Here is a 19,731-nt window from a genome sequence, read left to right as displayed (position 1 = left end):
AATCTTTTCTAATTAGGAAAACCATGTTACAGGATATACTTGACAGTTATTTGGATACTTTTCATTTGTTAAAAAGAAATCTTTAATATTAGGTATACAGTAAGATTCTAAAACAAGTTCATACTTCATGGGAAAAAAGTCATGATCACATTTTCAGATAAACATATTTTTGTTGGGAAAGATAAATTCAAAATAACAAGAGGTTTACTAGAATTATTATTCAAGGCGCAACAAAATGAGGTATATTGTAGCATGAATGATTTTTGAAATTATAAAAATATTCTTATTCCAACAGGTGCACATTTAAACAGACTGGGTTGTGTAAAGAGGAATAATGAAATTAAATCGCTGTTAGTTCAGAAACTATTCCCTTCAGAAACACATAGAACTACACGCTCAACAATAGGGAAAGGTTTGAATTTCTTGAAGAATCTAAAAAAATAATAGATCATATGTTTACTATGATGATCCAAATGAGTTGGTTACATGTTTGCAGATGCTATTAAAATCACATAAAGCTGGTAACAATTCTCATTCAATTAAAATAAGTTCAATTTTAGAAGAACTAAGAGAATCGCATAAAATATATTGATAGGTGGGTGGGTAGCGCAATTAAGTTATTGTTAGTATTCTAGAGATAGTCTAGATGGGAAGATAGTGAAGTTGTGCTGTCATACCAGTAAAAAGAAGACTAACACACACAGACCGAAAAGGGTGATGGGTAGAGGTTTATCATTCACATTAGGTAATATTGCTAGAGGTATTGTGAATAAGGTGGGTAGCATTACTTCGGGCGTTCTGAATAGGACAATAGACTTCCTACCAATTGAGCCACACCTTCCAGGGAGCTACCAATACTGCGGTCCTGGCACAAAGCTAGACAAACGGATTAAGCAAGGTGATCAAGGAATAAATTCCTTGTATAAAGCTTTTCATATTCATGATATAAGTTATTCACAATCTTCAGATAACTTATCACATTCAAGAGCATATGAAATTCTAGCAGATAGTGCTCGGGCAATATTCAAGGATCCCAAAACAGACTATAGTCAGAAGGTATTAGCATATTTAGTCACATTAGCAATGAAGACAAAGTTGGCAATTGGATCAGGAATGAAATTATCACATATTCAAAGAAAAAGGTTAGCACAAAAAAGTCCAGCAGGAAAAGGAGGAGTGAAGGTGTAATAAAAAGGAATAGTGGATATATATGGAGTGAGGCAATTAAGTGTTTGATGAATCATGTTAAAGGAAAAGGTTATATCTCAGACCATACCCCAACTACTTTGGTGGTGGTAGTGGCAGTGGAAGAATATTGGATTTTCCATCTGGATCAGCGCCACCTGATAATGTGCATGGTCTATTGATGAGGGGAAGTAAGAGGAGAAGGACATCAAAGCAATCAAAACATAGAGCAAGAGGAAGATCAAGGAAAGGTAGTAAAAAATGATTGTCTAACTCAGTGAAGCTATGTCTGGTCATGATCTAGAACAATGGGCAGGATTGTTGAAAATTCCGCTGTGTGGTGTGTATATGCTTGATATGGTGCCCAACAAAATCCATCATGATAAGATGTCTATTGTTAACCTGGATTCTCATACTGGGCCAGGTACACATTGGGTGGCCCATGACAAACAAGGTGATAATGTATACTATTTTGATCCCATAGGCAATCTACAAACACCATTACGATTGGTAAAGTACTAGAAGAAGCAGGAAGTGGTGAATGTATTTTATAATGCTGATGAGAAACAAAAACCTAATACAAATATTTATGGTCACCTATGTTCATTATTCTTGTCTGGTCAGTTGTAACTATTCTTAGGTGGAGGTAAGTACTACTACCACAATTACTATGGTTGTGATAACGCTTTCTGGAAAGAGTAGTGATTTATATCAAAATCTACCACAAGTTTTGGATTTAGATAATAATATGGAATATGAGATTGTATTAGTGAACCTATGGACTTTTCATTCTAATACAAATGTGATTGAAGGGAAAAATTCCAATTTCAAATATGGTGATCAATTTATAATGCTTGAAACAGGTTCTTATGAAATTGATAATATCGTAAAAGCAATTACAGAAAAATTGAATGTAACTAGTAAAAGCCTAGTTATATGTGAGAATAATAATACAATGAAAACTGAAATCTATTCTGATAGGCCTATTGATTTAACTCATAATGATTCAATTGGCGCAATACTAGGCTTCGAACATAAGGTGTTAAGTCCAAGTATTTGGCATTACTCCAATAAACCTGTTTCAATATCAAACATCACATGTTTAGAAGTTTCATGTAATTTGACTTGTGGGAGTTATAGCGATGGTGAGGAAAAACATACTATTTATGAGTTTCTTCCAAAGGTTCCTCCAGGATATTTAATTGATAAGACACCAAATCCAATTGTATATGTGGGTTTGAATACACACAAGCTCCAGTGCATTAATGTAAAAGTGACTGACCAGAATGGATCTTTAGTCAATTTCAGAGGAGATAGATTAACAGTTAAACTACATATACAAGAGAAGAAGTGAGATGTGATTCATTGTATTGAAATTGCATACCTCAAATCATAATACATGCAGAAGAGATGAAACTTTTGAGAGGTTGAAGATAAGGAAAAAGAGGGAGGTGAATAAGAGTTGTAATAGGACGTTTAGTAGAGTTTCACATTTCAATGTAATAACATCTAAAAATGCAAGGATATTAGAAAATTAGGATTTTGAGTAAATTGGGATAATGTCATCTTCAATGGCCGCAATAAGTGAGATCTTGGACGTTGAGAGGAAAATACATTTTTTCAATGAAATAAAGAGTCTGGAATATCACACCCACATTCCTTATGCAAATCAATGCTTAACAGAATCTGATGAAATTAGAATTCCAATAAATTCACAAGATAATTATAGCCTTCCATGTAAATCGGTCAGTCTTATACAAGGTGATGTTACATTTAAGAAGAGTATGAAAGATGATAAGGGATAAACTAGTATTAGAATTTGACATATAAACTAGTAAGTAATGCAATAGGATTTATGTTTGATGAAATAAGATATGAGTTGGCTGGTCATCCAATTTCAAAGTTTTGTCTTTTAGGAATCACAAGTACAATTAAAGGCTTACTCCTGGAAAATGTATTTGATAAAAATACATATCATCTAGCAGGTTTTGATCAGGAAGGATATACTTTGGACAATAACAATTCTACTTCTTATATTCCATTAAGGTTGCTTCTAGCCTTTTTTAAAGATTTTCAACAAATAATATTGAACTTCAAACAAGAACTTGTATTATTTAGATCATCAACAGATATAAATAGTATTACTACAACAAACGGTCAAAGTGTATCAATCAACATTACAAAATTGCAGTAGAAAGAACCATATTCACAACTTGAGGATCATGTACAACTCAAGTTTTCTAGATAGTGATCGTCCACTGAAATTAGCATTCCACAAATGGGAAATACATGAATATCCCATATTACTCACAACAAAGGTACATAGTTGGACAATTAAAACTGCGGCACATACAGATGCACCAAAATATGTAATTTTAGCTTCTCAAACAAATAGAAAATTGCTCTTCAAGACTACAATGGCTACAGTGACTTGTGCAAGCTGTATAATGTGAAATTATATTCGAATAGCATTTATTACCCTTATGACAATCTAGTAGGTGATAAACAGTTAATGTATGAAATGTTTTTAGACTTTGCAGGTAGTTATTCAAATTCACCAGTGAATTCTGAACATGGTAATGGAATTGATTATACCACATTTACAAAAGATACACCAATTTTGGTGATTGATTGTTTGCACCAGTCAAGTACATTGAAAGGATCAATAGATGTGTGACTCAAATTTGAATTTGAGAGTGATGTGCCCGCTTCAACCAGTGCTTATTGCATTTTACTAAGTGATAATATTATAGAATATACCCCACTAACATCAATGGTTCGAGAGGTGCAGTAGTTTTACCAGTAGAGCACTTGGTGAAAGCAGGTTGTATATAACCTAAGACTAATTGGAAAAGCTTTAGTAGGTGAAGAACCATGCTATCAAGTGGAACTTCAACATCATCATCATTGCGCGACTCTCTTTCATCATCCTTACTTCAAACTGTGAAGGAAGAAGAGGAGGACCAGAAGGACTACAATAGTTTATTATCTTGCTATACTGATCATACTTATCATTGGGGTTGATGATGGGGGGAAATTGTCATTCAAAACCATCAAGGAAAGTGGAATATGCAGATGTTGGTGTGCAGTGCGACTTGGACAATGAGGAGGAAGAGCAGTCGATGGCGGAGGGAGGGGATGCTGAGGGAGCATTGCAGCACGTTCAAACAGGTTAGAATTGATGACACATTTGCTGTTGTTGAGTTTCATGGATTCAAAGATAATAATAATCAATTTATATTGAAGGAATTTGCAATTATTGATCCTAGAGATACTTATGTGTATTACATTTCAAACCACCATTTCCAAAATCACAGCTACCATGGAGAACCTATCAAGATGTATGTTGGTTGGAGTTTTATAATCACAAGATAAAATGGGAATTGGGTGAAATAGATTATTCTGATGATCTAATAGAAGCTTGTCTCAAAAACTATGATAGAGTATATACAAAGGGTGGAGAAAAAGTGGAATTCCTGAAGAAATTTCACAATAATGTTGAAACAATACCTGAAAATTTTGAAAGACCTAATTATAGAAAGTTCTCTGATTGCTGGACTCATGATGTTTGCAAAATTCATAATAGTATTGTTGATGGTAGATGTGCTTTATTCAGCACTAAACATTATTTGTCATTGATGTTGTCCAAGGCAGAGAAAGTATTTGGTCGAAAAGTGGATTACTTATGTGAAGCAGAGTGGATGAAAAGTATGAAGATTTGTCCCTTTTATACTAAGGAAAACAAACATGGATATGCAAGACAAGGATCTTACTACAATGGGCAAGAGGTAATTTGTGTATGGTGTGGATATCAATTATACATGCACAAGGCAAGAATATGCAATCTTATAAGTGATGTTGCTAATCCGGTAAATTTTTCAGTTGTACAACTCATATAAAAGCTCTGCTACAAACAGAATCCATTCCAGTGTGCTGTTATGATCAGATCTGATCAGTGATGTAATGGATCCTAACCGTTGGTTGTATGCTGATATAGAATTGAAATCAAAATTATATGATTACATAGACTGGTTTGATTTATGTGAAGGAGCTATTACAAATGCAAAATGTGAAAATCGTTATATTATGATTGTTGAACAATTAAAATCAATTTTTCTAAACACAGTGAATGTTTATGATATAAATGATTACCCATGTTATTACAGACCTATAAAATTGAATGTTCAAAAATCAATCCAAATTGAGGATGAGTGTTGTACAATATAAGTTCATCTAACAAAGAGGATCCTTAGGGTAATCGACATTCGCAAACATGTTCAATCATGTCTGACCTAGGGATAGAACAAAGAAGAATTGTAACAGCGATGGTGAGCTGCAAACCCGTTCAAACATGAAAACCTTGATGAGTGGAGGGGGGAAAACAGTGTGATACCGCATACTATAGTGAAGTGGCTTTCATTCCCAGTTTAAGAACAGTTGAGTACAGAGACGTGCTATTCTACTCCTACATAATACAGCAGCAGCAGCAGTTCAATTTGACTGAATTCAATGAGACATCAAGGGAGAGTATTCCCATTGTGCAGATACGTGACTTGAAGTCTGACTCCAGCTATCCAGTATTAAAGAAGAATAGTTCATACACCATTCGGATTGAGAAGTGTGTTGTGATTATATGAGAAAAATAAGTGAGGACAACATGTGTTTTTTGACGTATTTTTGCCAGAAAGGTTTTTATCAGACTTAAATGGACAAACTTTGGAAAGTTTTGATAATGGGAAGTATGTTATGAGATGTATCCACTGGGAGGATAAACCATCATTGGTACTTCTGGATGATGTAGCAAATTAGAAGAGTAAGGAATAAAATGGAATAGGCTTATTTCTTAGCTGTATACAAATCAATTCTCTATATTAAACTATTATGAGTATTTTCATAATGGTTTAGTATGGAATTGATATAAATGTTTCAGTTTTGAAATGAGGAAATGTTTTATGCTAACGCCTGTGCTTTGTACAGCACAAGGATGGGGGGTATCCTCCTGTCAGGTGGAAAGTGAAGTGTATTATAATAGTAGGTAAGTATAAGATTTGATTTAGTATAAGCTTGTTAGAGCTGCAGTTCAGTTGTACATAAGTACTTCTTGTTTAATAGAACACAACCTCAAATATGTCTCATTGTTCTATTCTAAATTCAAAAAGTTGTCCAGGTTATTAATGGGAATAACTTTGGACGGGTTTACAGAATTGGCTAATAGCATTAGATTCTCACAATATTGGGTTGAGAATGATAGTAGAGTTGAGGATAATGATGATAGAGAATTGTCTGATGATAGTTAATGGTCAAATTCAAGTTCAAAGTATTCAATCTCATCTAAAGTGTATGAACTCTTTGATATTGTAATTAAGGCATGTGGCTATTTCCACTATGGATGCAGCAATGATCATCATATAACAACAACCACAGATAGTAACAATTGTGGGAGGCTATTTTTGATCTGGCTGAGCAGAAATGTATTAGGAAAGGTTGAAGTTAGTGTCTTATTCACTCTTTCAGTTACAACATGTCTGTAGACAGGTTTGGACGTGTTTCACATGGTAAAAGTAATGAGATAGATGCTAAGGAATATTTAGAAAATCTGTTAAGTGAGCATAAGAGAACAGTTCTAACTAGATCCGACTTTGATAAGGAAAAGGTGGATTTGATCACATCCAAGATAGTTTGAAGAAACAATTGGAAGAACTTAAAAAAACAGTTTTGACAATATCAGGTTTAATAAGGAGAAGGCTGGACTAGTGTCATTTGATCATCTCAAATCAAGTTTGAAGATAATTACTGAAGAAGCAAAGACTAGTATTAATATTCTATTAACTAAAGATGAGTACAAAAATGAAAAAGTTGGATTTGTTAGTTATGATAATCTTAAGACTGGATTTAGGTTATTAGAAGAGAGTATGATAGATTATGTATACAATAATGCTGAATTCAAGCAATATATCCATGATGCAATGTATCAATACACATATTATCTGATAGGAGAATGTGTAATGGCTTCAAGAACATTTGACTGGGCAGAGCTTGAAGGTCACGGCTTCACATTAGAACATAGTGTGGAGGGTTTTTTCGAAGAATTAGAATGTCTAAACCAGAGATTCCATCCAATAAGGATGATTTTTTAATGCCGGAAGAACATCGATTAAAACATCGATATGATGGTTATATCCAAAAAAAACCATCTGACTAGGATAAAAGGCTGGTTTTGAGCGAAATGGTAGATTTGGATGTGGAGGGGGGGATTGAACTGATGGAAATGGGCGGAGATAAAAGGTTGATGACTTGAAGTGGGCAGAGGTAACAGGTCAATGACCCCTGCTGGTCCTCCACCCTTGATGGGAGGGGGGGGTTTGACCTTGGCGCTGGTCCCAGGGTCCTGGGGACAAGGCCATGCCCCTGTTTGGATATGCCATTCCTGCAACTAGTAACTACTCGTGATGACATCAAGTTTCATATACACTAAAGACCCCCTAACAATAATCTGAAGTCAAATTTTTTCTGCCTCTCTCATGTATGCTCAATGTAAGCTAGCGCCTGGACTATACGGGATTGAAGCTTTCTCAATTGAGAGTACTTTGCAGATACTTCGTTATTGCGTGTTTCGGACTGTATTTTCCAACCGATAATCATGAAAATGGTACCAAGCTGTTCAGAAAGATTTGGAAATCTCGCGCCTCACCTCCAAATTCCAATTCTCCAACTATAAAATGACCTTCAAATTCGATGAACTTGGAGAAAATTTGGCGAAGTTTGATGTTCAATAGAAAAAATTTGGTGAGTGATATCAAAATTTGGCAGTAGGGTGCGAAATGTCCAAATCTTTCTGAACATTTGGTATCATTTCTATGATTATCGGTTGGAGAATAGCGTCTGAAACATGCAGGAATGAAGTGACTGTTCCAGTCCTTTTTCGGAATTATAACATTGCTCTTGATAATATCTCTTTGAATAAAGGTGATGTTTTTACATAAATAAATTATTCTCTTCCATTTTTATTCAATTACAATTCCAAAACTAAAGCCCTGATAGAATGATTGACTCACTGTACAGTCAGTCGAAAATTTTTAAATTGGAATGAGGGATATTTTGGCAAGCTGAGCATAAAGATTAGGTCCTATGACTCCTATGCACCTTTTCGATATTTCTTCAAATGAAAAATGAGTTTTGTGGGTTGTTAGTATTCCCCCTGAAAGGGGAACTATTCAACTTATCCTATCTTTTAGTAAAAAAAACAATGATTTCTGCATTGAATAACATGTTTCTTTCTAACAACAATCGAACTCTTTGTGAATTTGGATATGATCTACACTGTAGATTTATATAACTCTATTAATTGAATACATGGGAATTGAAGTATTTATATCAGTCAAGTATATTTTTGGTTAGTTGATGAAATTGATTAACTTTTTGTGTAGTTGAGAAGTTGATATTGTGGTAATTATTCATATTAAATGGAAAGGATTAAAAGGAATTGTCAAAAACCACAGATTCATTGATATTTAGAAAGACCGATTTCGGTTATTACACTGAGATTGACAATGATGTAATAACCGAAGTCGGTCTTTCTAAGTATCAATAAATCTGTGGTTTTTGACAATTTCTTAGTCTTTTTCATTTAAAATCGATTAACAATGAGAAAAATGATTATAATATTATCAGTCCAGAATCATTTGCATGAATTGTCGTTGTACTGAATTCTTGGTCAACAATATTTTAATAGTGGTATTTATCTATTCATTTTTTTTTCTAGAAGTTATTTTATTTGAATTAGATAATTTTCATCAGGTCCCATCAATTTATCATTTGTAACAATGAATTGTCCAAAACATGAATTTTATCAAAATAGCCAGTAGCTCTGTGAACAGTAGACCTCGCGCTCAGTAAGTTACATTGACCTGTGTTGTTATGTTTTCTCAAAAATTAACAAATGATTCATCAATGTGAAATGTCTAGAAAAAAATCTTAAATAAACATAGAGCTTTCTGTCCTATCGTACCGTGACCTGTCGTCCCGGAATGTAAGTGTGAGCGCTGTTATCAGGTCTGGCTGCAACTGTCAAGAACGTTGATGGAAAGATGCATTTTCAAGATGTTCGATGTTTTTGAACGGGTAGTATTGAAGTCAACTGTCTACTAACGTTGAAGGAAAGATACATTTTCAAGATGTTTGATGTTCTTGATTGGGTAGTATTATAGTCCACTTGACAGCTGATTTATGATGAATAATTCTAAAGTCTGATTTTTACGGTAATATTGCATTCCCTTTCCTTTTGTATCAATCTTAAAATGCTAAATTTCAAAAAACCGTATGTGTAGGTCGACGCGAAATTCAAAAAGGATCATACCTGTCAAATTTCATGGAAATCTATTGCTGTGTTTTGCTGTAAATTCGGAACAAATAAACAAAAATATAAAGACCCATATAGTTATGTATTCATCTTCGCATGTTTACACTTGTGATGGATAGCCAAAATTGTAGAGCAAACTGCACGGCGAATTTTAATGGAGGACTCTGATTGGCTGAAAAGTTCAGCGTTTGGAGTGCGGTACGATGAACAGTTAAAACAGAGGCGAGCGGCACGGCGAACGGTTCGGAGTACGTTACGGGGAATGTTTAACAGCTGATTTTTAACTTTATGAAACATATGCTCATGTTTGCTGAAAGGCGCGATGTTTGGAACGTGCGGAATACACGGTTCGCTGTGCGGTTCGAGGTTTGGTTCGGCATGTGTGCACGCACCTTTAGATGTTACAGGACATTTATACAGATCACAGGTCAACGGTACATAAGTCTATACTATAACTAGCAGGAACCCGTGCTTCTCAAGGATCTATTTTCAAACTTGATAATCTGAAAACTTGACATAATGAAATTTTGAAGAATTGAAAATAGGCCTATTACTATCCTTGGTAAATCAAGAATCTACTCTATATGCAAAATTTCAAGTTATTTAGTCCAGTAGTTCAGACGTGATGATGCGTCAAACATAATTTTCCTATTCTTGACACACATGTATACGTGTATAAGCAAGTTCTTTCCTTTATTATAGTATAGAGGATGATAGATACATGGATTATAATATATATCAGTATCTTTGAAATTTGAATAACTTTTGAAAGGTTTGAGATATTGATGTGCTGTTTTCACCATACTTTCACCATATTAGCTCTTGAAATCATGCATCGAAATAATGTATCATATGACCTCCTTCCAATTTAACAATTTAAAAGAAATGAAGTTGGATTCAAAATGGTCCAAAAATGATGGACAAAATTTGAGTGGGACGGAAAACCAGTTTTTATTTATCGAATAGGATTCCCAATCATACCTATCTTCTAATTCCCCTTTTAAAAGAAATGTTCAGCTGCTAGCTTCCATACAAGAACAACTGGAAGCATGATAAATTGAAAACTTGACAAACTGAAAACTTGATGTAGTCAAATCTTGAAGAATCAAAAATAGGCCTTTAACAATCCTCGGTTAATTAAGAATCTATATGCAAAATTTCAAGTTAATCAGTCCAGTAGTAAAGAAGTGATTATGTGTCAAACATAATTTTCCTATTCCGTACGTGTATAAGCCAGTTCTTTCCTTCATTATAGAGTAGATTATTATGTTGCTTTGATCTGTGATCTGTATAAATGTCCTGTAACATCTGAAGGTGCGACCACACATGCTGAACCGAACCTCTAACCGCGCAGCAAACCGTGCATTCAGCAGAACATCGCGCCTTCCAGTGAACATGAGCATAATATGTTTATGTTTCATAAAGTTAAAAATAAGCTGTTAAACATTTGCCGTACCGTACTCCGAACCGTTCGCCCTGCTGCTCGCCTCTGTTTTAACTGTTCGCCGTACCGTACTCCGAACGCTGAATTTTTCAGCCAATCTGAGTCCCCCATTACAATTCGCCATGCAGTTTGCTCTACAATTTTGGCTATCCATCACAAGTGTAAACATGCGAACATGTTTGCGGACATGATTACAGAAGTATATGGGCCTTTTTCTATTTGATAAAATTCATATTTTGAACGATTCATTGTTACATATGATAAATTGATGGGACCTGATAAATATTTTCTAATTCAAATAAAATAACTTCTGAAAAAATAATGAATGGATGAATACCAATATTAAAATATTGTTGACCAAGAACTCAGTACAACGACAATATTCATTCAACTAATTCTGTACTAATAGAATATAATAATTTTTTTATTGAAAATCAATATCAACTTACCATAAACTGACTGAAATAAATACTTTAACTCCCATGATTGTATTTAATTAATAGAATTATATAAATCTACAGCGTAGGACATATCTAAATTTACAAAGAGTTCCATTGTTTTTGGCAAGAAACATGTTATTCAACGCAAAAATCATTGTTATTTTAATAGAAGATAGGATAAGTTGAATAGTTTCCCTTCCAGGGGGAGTTTTGACAACCCACAAAATCATTTTTCATTTGAAGAAATAACGCAAATGTGCATACAACTTTCTTGTGTTTGTTCCCTATAGACTTGAAAAATACTTGACATAACAGCATGAAACTTTGGGAATATGATGTGTGAATATTGGGGATGGTTTCTGGCCTGAAATTTTGATAGGGTGGCAAGTAATGATTATTTATTAATCCATTTTACAGACCTATGTTTTCGAAATTGTCGGCCCAACGGCTACTGAATAACGTAATGATGATCATGATTCAAGATCATATTGAGATAATATGATTTAGCATCTGAAGTTACCAGCTGTGATAAACACGTCACCCTATGATAAATTGTGTAGGCTACTGGTATTACAACGGTAGTTTGGAGTTGGAGTGTAGTTGATTGTTACCAGCTGTAGATAATGGTTCCTTGAAAGAACTATACAAATAATTATCACTCCCCTATCATTGAGTAACCGGAAAATGTTGGAAAAAATTATTCACCTCATGGAAGAGAGTTGTTCATATTTTATCCATTAATGGCAGAATAATTTAATTTTTTTTTAAATTTAGCTTAGCTTATATTCATCCTAGAATGGAAGATGGAAAGAATATGTAATTCTGTGTGATTCATCGTACATCGCATATTAATTTCCTGGACCATCTATTGACAATCAACAACTATGAATACATTGAATACATCTTTGAAACACTGATTTATCCTATCTATTTTTTTTTTCAATTCAACACTTTACTGTTAGATATTACTACCAATTGATTGAGAAGAATATGTTTTGGGAATAATGAATGCTGCATGACTAAGCACATAGGAAGTCCGTATTCAGATGTAAATGAAAATATTGATTGTCAGATAAATTTCATGATTCACCAAATAAAGTAAAGTGTGACATGAGATACATTGACTTTTTGCGGTACCAAGTTCACCAGGTAAGCTAGTTGTAAATAAAGCTTTATTTTTCAAAGTCAATGCTGAGGGAAGGCAGGCTCAATCACCAGGAGTACTATAAATTCTATGAGGGACCAGTAAGCCATTAATTTTGAGTAGTTCAATCACTTCCATTATGGACTCTGGATAAATCATGGACAATCAATACGTATGAAGTTTATTAGCTACAAAATAAAAAAACTTTTGATTACAGTGACCCCGACTACTACAATATGAATAACCATTTAGATCAAATATAAGAAATTACTCACATATCTCATCAACTCGTATTTTTGTTCACATAATATTAACACAAAAATATAAGTTATATTGGATGAACTCACGGCTAGTACTCAAGTGTGTCTTTTTCTAGCCGTGCTATAAATAAATGTAGGTTTATGTTTGTCATCTTGTTTTTGTAATCTTGTTGTCTATTGAGAAAGTTTTCAATGTGATTTTTTCAGGGCAATAAAATTTGAATTTGAATAAAGAATTATCAACATACTCCTAACCAAAGGAAATCCCTGTGCTCTGTTCTAATCGGAATATATGAGACTCCATATACAGCTGATAGAAGGCGCAAACCGAACTGGCCAAGCATACAACAATGGAATAAACACGTGGCAAGCTTGCGCTTTCGATCCATGGAAAATTAAATTCGATCAGCTCATTGATAAAATTATTTTAAGCTTTCCAATGATTACAACATGTTAGAATATCATGTGTCAATTATCTCAGTTCCATATGGTATTCACCTTACCATGTTGATAACCTTACTAAATAGGATCCTTTTCCATCCTTTGAAACCCTTAGAGGCAAAATATCTCAAAATCTGTTCTTAGTGCGCGTCTAGCATGTTTGAAGAATATTTGTGCAGAGTTTTAAGTCTGTAGGCCAATTAGTTTGAGCTGTAGTGTGATTTTACATCAAAATTTTCGAAAATGCCCTCTCCTGGACCCCTCTCTGCTCCTGGTCGGAATTTTTCTGCATAGATCTAACTTTTTTCGTAGCTTAACAAAAAAGTTTCTCATGACTTTGCTGTGCAATGAGCGGTTAAAAAGTACAAAATTGTTGGGAGGCCCCAGCTCCCTCAGGGGGGCAAATTTCTGAAAATCCTTTCTTAGTGGATGCTTTGAGGCTATCTTAAACAATTGTGCAAAATTTCAAGTTTGAAGATTGGGCTGTGGTGTGATTTCAGTCTGTCGGGGCTTAGACTTTTATAGATATAGATAAAGGAAAGAACTGGCTTATACACATACTGAATAGGAGAATTATGTTTCACACATAATTCCGTCGCACCCAAATTTCGTCCACCATTTTTGAACCGCCATTTTGAATCCAACTTCATTTTTTGGAATTGGAAGGGCGTCATATGATACATGATTTCGATACAGGACTTCAAGAGAAAATATGGTGAGAACCGCACATCGATATCACAAACATTTCAAAAGTTAATCTAATTCAAAGATACTGATATATAATATTCATGTATCTATCATCTTCTATACTATAATGAAAGAAAGAACTGGCTTATACAGGTATAGCCTACACATGTAAAGGATAGGAAAATTATGTTTTACGCATCATCACATCTGAACTACTGGACTGATTTACTTGAAATGTTGCATATAAATTCTTAATTATCCGAGGATTCTTATATGCCTATTTTCAATTCTTCTAGATTTCATTGCGTCAAGTATTAAGTTTGTTAAGTTTTAAAATTAGAACCGTGTGAAGCACGGGTTACCTGCTAGTGTTCTATAAATAAAGAATAGGCAACAAATAATAATCTACTACATTAAAACCAAATCTTTATTTGTGTGAGATCAAATGGAACAGGAATAATTACAATAATTTTATAAAGGTTGTATGAAATGTAAGTGAAATTTAAAGGTATTGAAGACAGCGAATTCCTGTTTGAATTCTCCTGTTTAGGTTGGGTTCGGTCTCACAGTATCAACGATTCGTGAATAATTATTCTGTAGGCTGAATTAATGTCACCAACACAAAATTGAGAAAATAGAATGAATCAATACCAAAGGAATAGGATTATTTGATAAATAAATAGATATCGATCACCTTTCTAAGGCTATTGTTGTATACAATGAGAGTTGTCAATGTTGACTAAAACAGTGATGAAAAGTGTTTGTTATTACGAGAATCACCTCATCCATTAACTCTTGAATATAATATACAGAGTGGGTGAAAGGTCCGAGAACGGTTTATTATCTCATACACAAAGGTAATTTAACGGTGGGTATGATCGGGGATCCTACTCGAATTGAAAATACTACTTTAATATTACTTCTGGTAATATTAAATCTGGTCCGCCATCTTGGATCCGCCATATTGAATGCAACTTAATTTTTTTTTCTCATACGATACATGATTTCGATACAGAATTTCAGGAAAAAAAATGGCGAAAACCGCATATCGATATCTTGAACCCTTCCGAAGATATTCACATTATAATCAATACTATTCAATCCAGAAAAGAGGGAATAAAGTCTGAGAACGGCTTAGTATCTCATACACAAAAGTAATATGATGGTGGGTGTGATCGGGGATCCTACTCCAATTGAAAATACTACTTTACTATGAATTTAAAAATCTGCTCCGCCATTTTGAATGCAACTTTATTTTTTTAAACAGGAAGGTGGTCATGTGATACATGATTTCGATACGGAATTCCAAGATAATGAATGGTGAGAACCGCACATAGATATCTAAAATCGTTTGTAAGATATTCACATTATTAATCAATACCAGTTATGTATTTCATTTCTGATTTGCATGGTATTGATTAATAATGTGAATATCTTCTTAACGGTTTGAGATATCGATGTGCGGTTTTTGCCATTCATTTTGTCTTGAAATTCCGTATTGAATTCATGTATCGTATGACCACCTTCCTATTTAAAAAATAAAGTTGCATTCAAAATGGCGGATCAAAGATGGCTGACCAGATTTTTAAAGTCATAGTAGAGTAGTATTTTCAATTGGAGTAGGATCCCCGATCACACCTACCATCAAATTAGCTTTATGTATGATATACTAAGCCGTTCTCGGACTTTTCCCCCTCTTTTCTGGTTTCAATAGTATATTGATTATAATGTGAATATCTTCGGAACAATTTAAGATATCGATATTCGGTTTTCACCATTCTTTTTTTTCTTGAAATTCTGTATTGAAATCAAGTATCGCATGACCACCTTCCTATTTGAAAAAAAAAGTTGCATTCAATATGGCGGACCTGATTTTTAAAGTCATAGTAATGTAGTATTTTCAAATTGAGTAGGATCTCCAATCACACCCACTGGCAAATTACCTTTGTGTATGAGATATTAAGCCGTTATCGGACTTTTCACCCATCCTGGATGATAATGTTTCATTCAGTCTGCATGATGCAGATCTCTACCGAAATATTTGCTATTGTGCCAATAATACCAGTACATTTAAGAATTGCAGCCTTATGTATTGTTATCTAGTAACTCAAAATTCAGATTGGTTGAATGATTCGTTAAATGACTCTACAAGAAGCAAATTGATGCATACTTTATGAAATCTTCTTTTTTATAGGGACATGAATACGTAGGCTGTGTCTCCTAAGAACCATGAGCATTTTCCAATGAGAGTTTATGGTTGAAGAATTCCATTGCGAATGTCATTATTATCAGACTGATTAGTGTACTATCAAATCCTACACCTTCCATATTCTCTTCTACATTATTACAAGTTCCCTATATTTATTATCTTTATTTCATGATAAATCTCAATAACTTATTTATTATAATAATAATATTCTAATGGTGACAAGAATACTTTGGAAGTTTGAAGATATAGAGGATTTTTTTTTAAATGATTCAATCAATAAGGAATCATGATGACAACCACAACGAGAATAGTAAGTTGAAGTGTGTTGAAGTATTCTTGAAATTTGGGTATTTTCAAGAATACAGTAATAAATTATTTTGGTATAAAGACACAGTTTTCATCAATGACAATATTTTATTCTTCCAGCAAAAAAATTGTATTGTTTTCTCAGTCAAGCTTCCATGAGAGAGCTCACCTATTGAAGATGTATTGAAATAGTCATTGTGAAATTGACTAGTAGCCCATATCATGAATGGAGTTCTCATCTTCCTATTGTGAGTATCATGGCTGGTATTAATACTATCAAGCATTGAGAGCTGGCCTTCAACATTAGATTGTTTTATTCTAGTATAGAATCACAAACCATGAACTTTAATAGAATTCGTTTACATTTTAACTCTTAGGCTGAGGCTACAGCTTCCAATATAATTAATGTGGATTTAAATAACATAACTACAAAATTGCATGATTTTGCTGATTAATGGTTTGACAATTTAGATTCTAGATGGTAACATGTCGCTTCATGTGTAGAGAGAGATGATCGGAGCGTGAGAAGGCGCGATCGCAGAGCCGGCAGCGAAAGGGGCGATCGCCGGTGTGCTTGCGGTAGTGGCGGGTCAACTCGTCGGAACGGGCGAACTTCCAGCCGCACCCCTTCCAGCCACACTGGTATGGCTTCTCTCCGGTGTGCGTCCGCAGGTGCGCCTTCAGGTGAGACGACTTGGTATATGTTTTGCCACATCCAGGGTGAAAGCAGGAGTGTGTGGTGTGTTTTTTGCGAGAGTAGATCTTCCGTTCGCGCCGGGAGCGGGCAACAATGGTTGGAAGGCTCTGGTTATTGTGTGGTGAAGAAGGAGGAGTCATCATTTTGACTATGGGTGCTGACATGAAATCTGATTGCATTGCTGCTGTTTCAGGTTCGACTCCAGAGTCAGGACTAGCAGGTGGTGATAAGCCTATAGGGTGGCCATTGTGGTTGTCGATTTTGGTTGAGAATACAGTCATTATGGCATTGTACATGACAGTGCCAGATCCATGTTCAGCCTTCAAGAACAGCTCCTTGTCGAAATCTTTGTCAGGTGTTGGAGCTAACTCACTTTTAGTAGGTTCACATGGTGGGCAGTTGCTAGGGAAGTTGGTGACTGGGTTTGAGCCCTGAGCATTGGGAACCACTGTCATCAATGCATTGTAAGTAACAGTGCTAGGTGACTTAGGCCTGTCACTCATCACCTCCTGTGTGGCATATCCTTGTCCAAGGAATGCTTGGTCATTATTTGTCAGAGGTGGATTCTGCCCTTTGACATTCTGCTGAAGTAGCTGTTGTTGGGGTCCTGGAGGTTGGATTGAGCTTGTATGTTGTTCAGCTGCATAGTTGATCAACATATCAAGATCGATGTACTCTTCACCCTGATTGAACTGCTGAGAGTTATCTTCTTTGTTGAGAACACTTGTGTAGACTGGTACTGTTCCTGAGCCGCATATGTTCACAGGCGAGGCTTGTGGTGGCGTCGGTTGTCCCAGAAGAAAACTCTCCAAATCCAACCACATCTGCAACAAATATAAACAATTGATTTTTTAAAGATGAGTAGAAAGCATAACCTATACTTTACACCACTGAAGCCACAATATAATCACTTCTTCACTTGCTTTCTTATTATGTACAAAATGATAATAGTAATGAATAAATTATCTGAAATGAAAATAAATACCATTAACTATAACTTGAAAAATAAATGTCAGATTCTCCAGACTTTCAGTAAGTAGAAGACAGTATGAACACAACTGCAATATGCTGATTAATATGATTCCCTTAAACTTATTCACCCATAAAATAAACAAAAAACTTACAAAAGATATTGATGAATGGGTAAAAACTAGAATATTTTTCAAAATAGACTTTTAGTCATAAAATTACACATAATAGTTTAATTTGGTGAATACCTAAAATAAAATTGTGATTTTGTGAATTTCAACAAAGTTTTTTTTTGTGTTTCAGTCAAGGAGAAAAAATAAGAAAAAATCTTTCAATGATTTGAACTGAACTCATTGCTAGCGATCAGACACGTGTCTCTGCTAGCAATTACTGCCGGTAGAATGAGTACAACTGGGATTTCAGTTATGTTATATCTAATTTATTTTTATTATTTCTAGAATAGAGTATATTCTGAATTTCCGTATGATGTACCCAATTATTATGAGAATTTGTAATTGTATAAATCTTGTATATATGGCAAATAAATTGAATTGGAAAATTGAATTGAAAATGACAGCATTACAAACAAACATTGCGGCAGTTCAACAAAAGTTCCAGTCAAAAAGCAATATCCTGTTATAGCTGTATCAATATTATTTATAAATTGATCGTTAGTTCTCCAAAACTACAGTTGATGCTGCATCTTTTTACATGAAGTTGAGATTAGCAAGCCAGCCAGTACAGAGGTGAACTCGCATTTAAAAAATAGGCTACATTGTGATATACTGTATCAATACAAATCAACAAATGCTTCATTTGAATGTGCATTGTGCATATTTTCTGTTCATTCTTGACCAAAACTTATTCGTGAAAATCATGTGAAACATTTGTAATATAATCGTCCTATTTACTTAGCCTATGGCTAAGTTCCAAGGAACAAGTATCATAATCAATGGCGTATCAAGGCAGTATTCTGTAACGGTGAAGTTGGAATTGCATCATCAACTCAGCAGCAGTGAGAAGTCACTCTCTCTTTCCATCATGTTTTGCTTTCGATATAGTTGTAGCCTATATAAATATATATTGGCGCTTATGACATTAGACCATAGCTTATAATACTGAACTGTTTCAAAGGCTGGCTGGCTTTGCTTCGCCCACATTCTTCCGAACCGGTTCAAAAAGTGAACATCAAGTCTGCAGTTAGTTGGTGTTGTTCCGTTTGCTCCTATTTGGAGCAAAGTTGAGAACTCAGAGCTGACTGCACAGGCCTACTAAACTAATGTAGGCTACTATTAGGCCTACCATCCTACATTCATGTCAGTGTGCCTATATCAATCTCTAAGCTTTAAAAATAGGGATATTTAATCTTCTGCTCTTAATGCGAATTAGTACAAATTTATCACCTTACAGTCAGATATTCAAGAGCAACTTCTTCAATTATCCATATATCAGGTCTAAGAACACGAACAAATCATTGAACTGATAACAAACTCGATAAGGACAAAATCGATACTCAAAAACGCTTGGATATTCATTATGTTGGGAATTAATGAATCAAATCAGGCCTCACTCGGTTGCATAGATATATAT

At 34.5% G+C, this 19,731-nt stretch overlaps 1 protein-coding gene across 1 annotated transcript in view; it reads right to left on the bottom strand.

Moving 5' to 3' along the window:
• Window positions 1-15,452: 15,452 nt before the first annotated feature.
• LOC111062838 (Krueppel-like factor 9) overlaps window positions 15,453-19,731 on the bottom strand; it is a 98,947-nt gene continuing 94,668 nt past the window's right edge. Inside the window, exon 2 of the mRNA XM_039443248.1 lies at window positions 15,453-17,996. Coding sequence (XP_039299182.1) covers window positions 16,950-17,996 — 1,047 coding nt within the window. The 3' untranslated portion in view covers window positions 15,453-16,949. The remainder of the gene's footprint in view (window positions 17,997-19,731) is intronic.

Source organism: Nilaparvata lugens, chromosome X (genome assembly GCF_014356525.2).
Source record: "Nilaparvata lugens isolate BPH chromosome X, ASM1435652v1, whole genome shotgun sequence".
Classification (NCBI taxonomy): Eukaryota; Metazoa; Arthropoda; class Insecta; order Hemiptera; family Delphacidae; genus Nilaparvata; species Nilaparvata lugens.
This window is presented reverse-complemented; position numbering and strand designations above follow the sequence as displayed.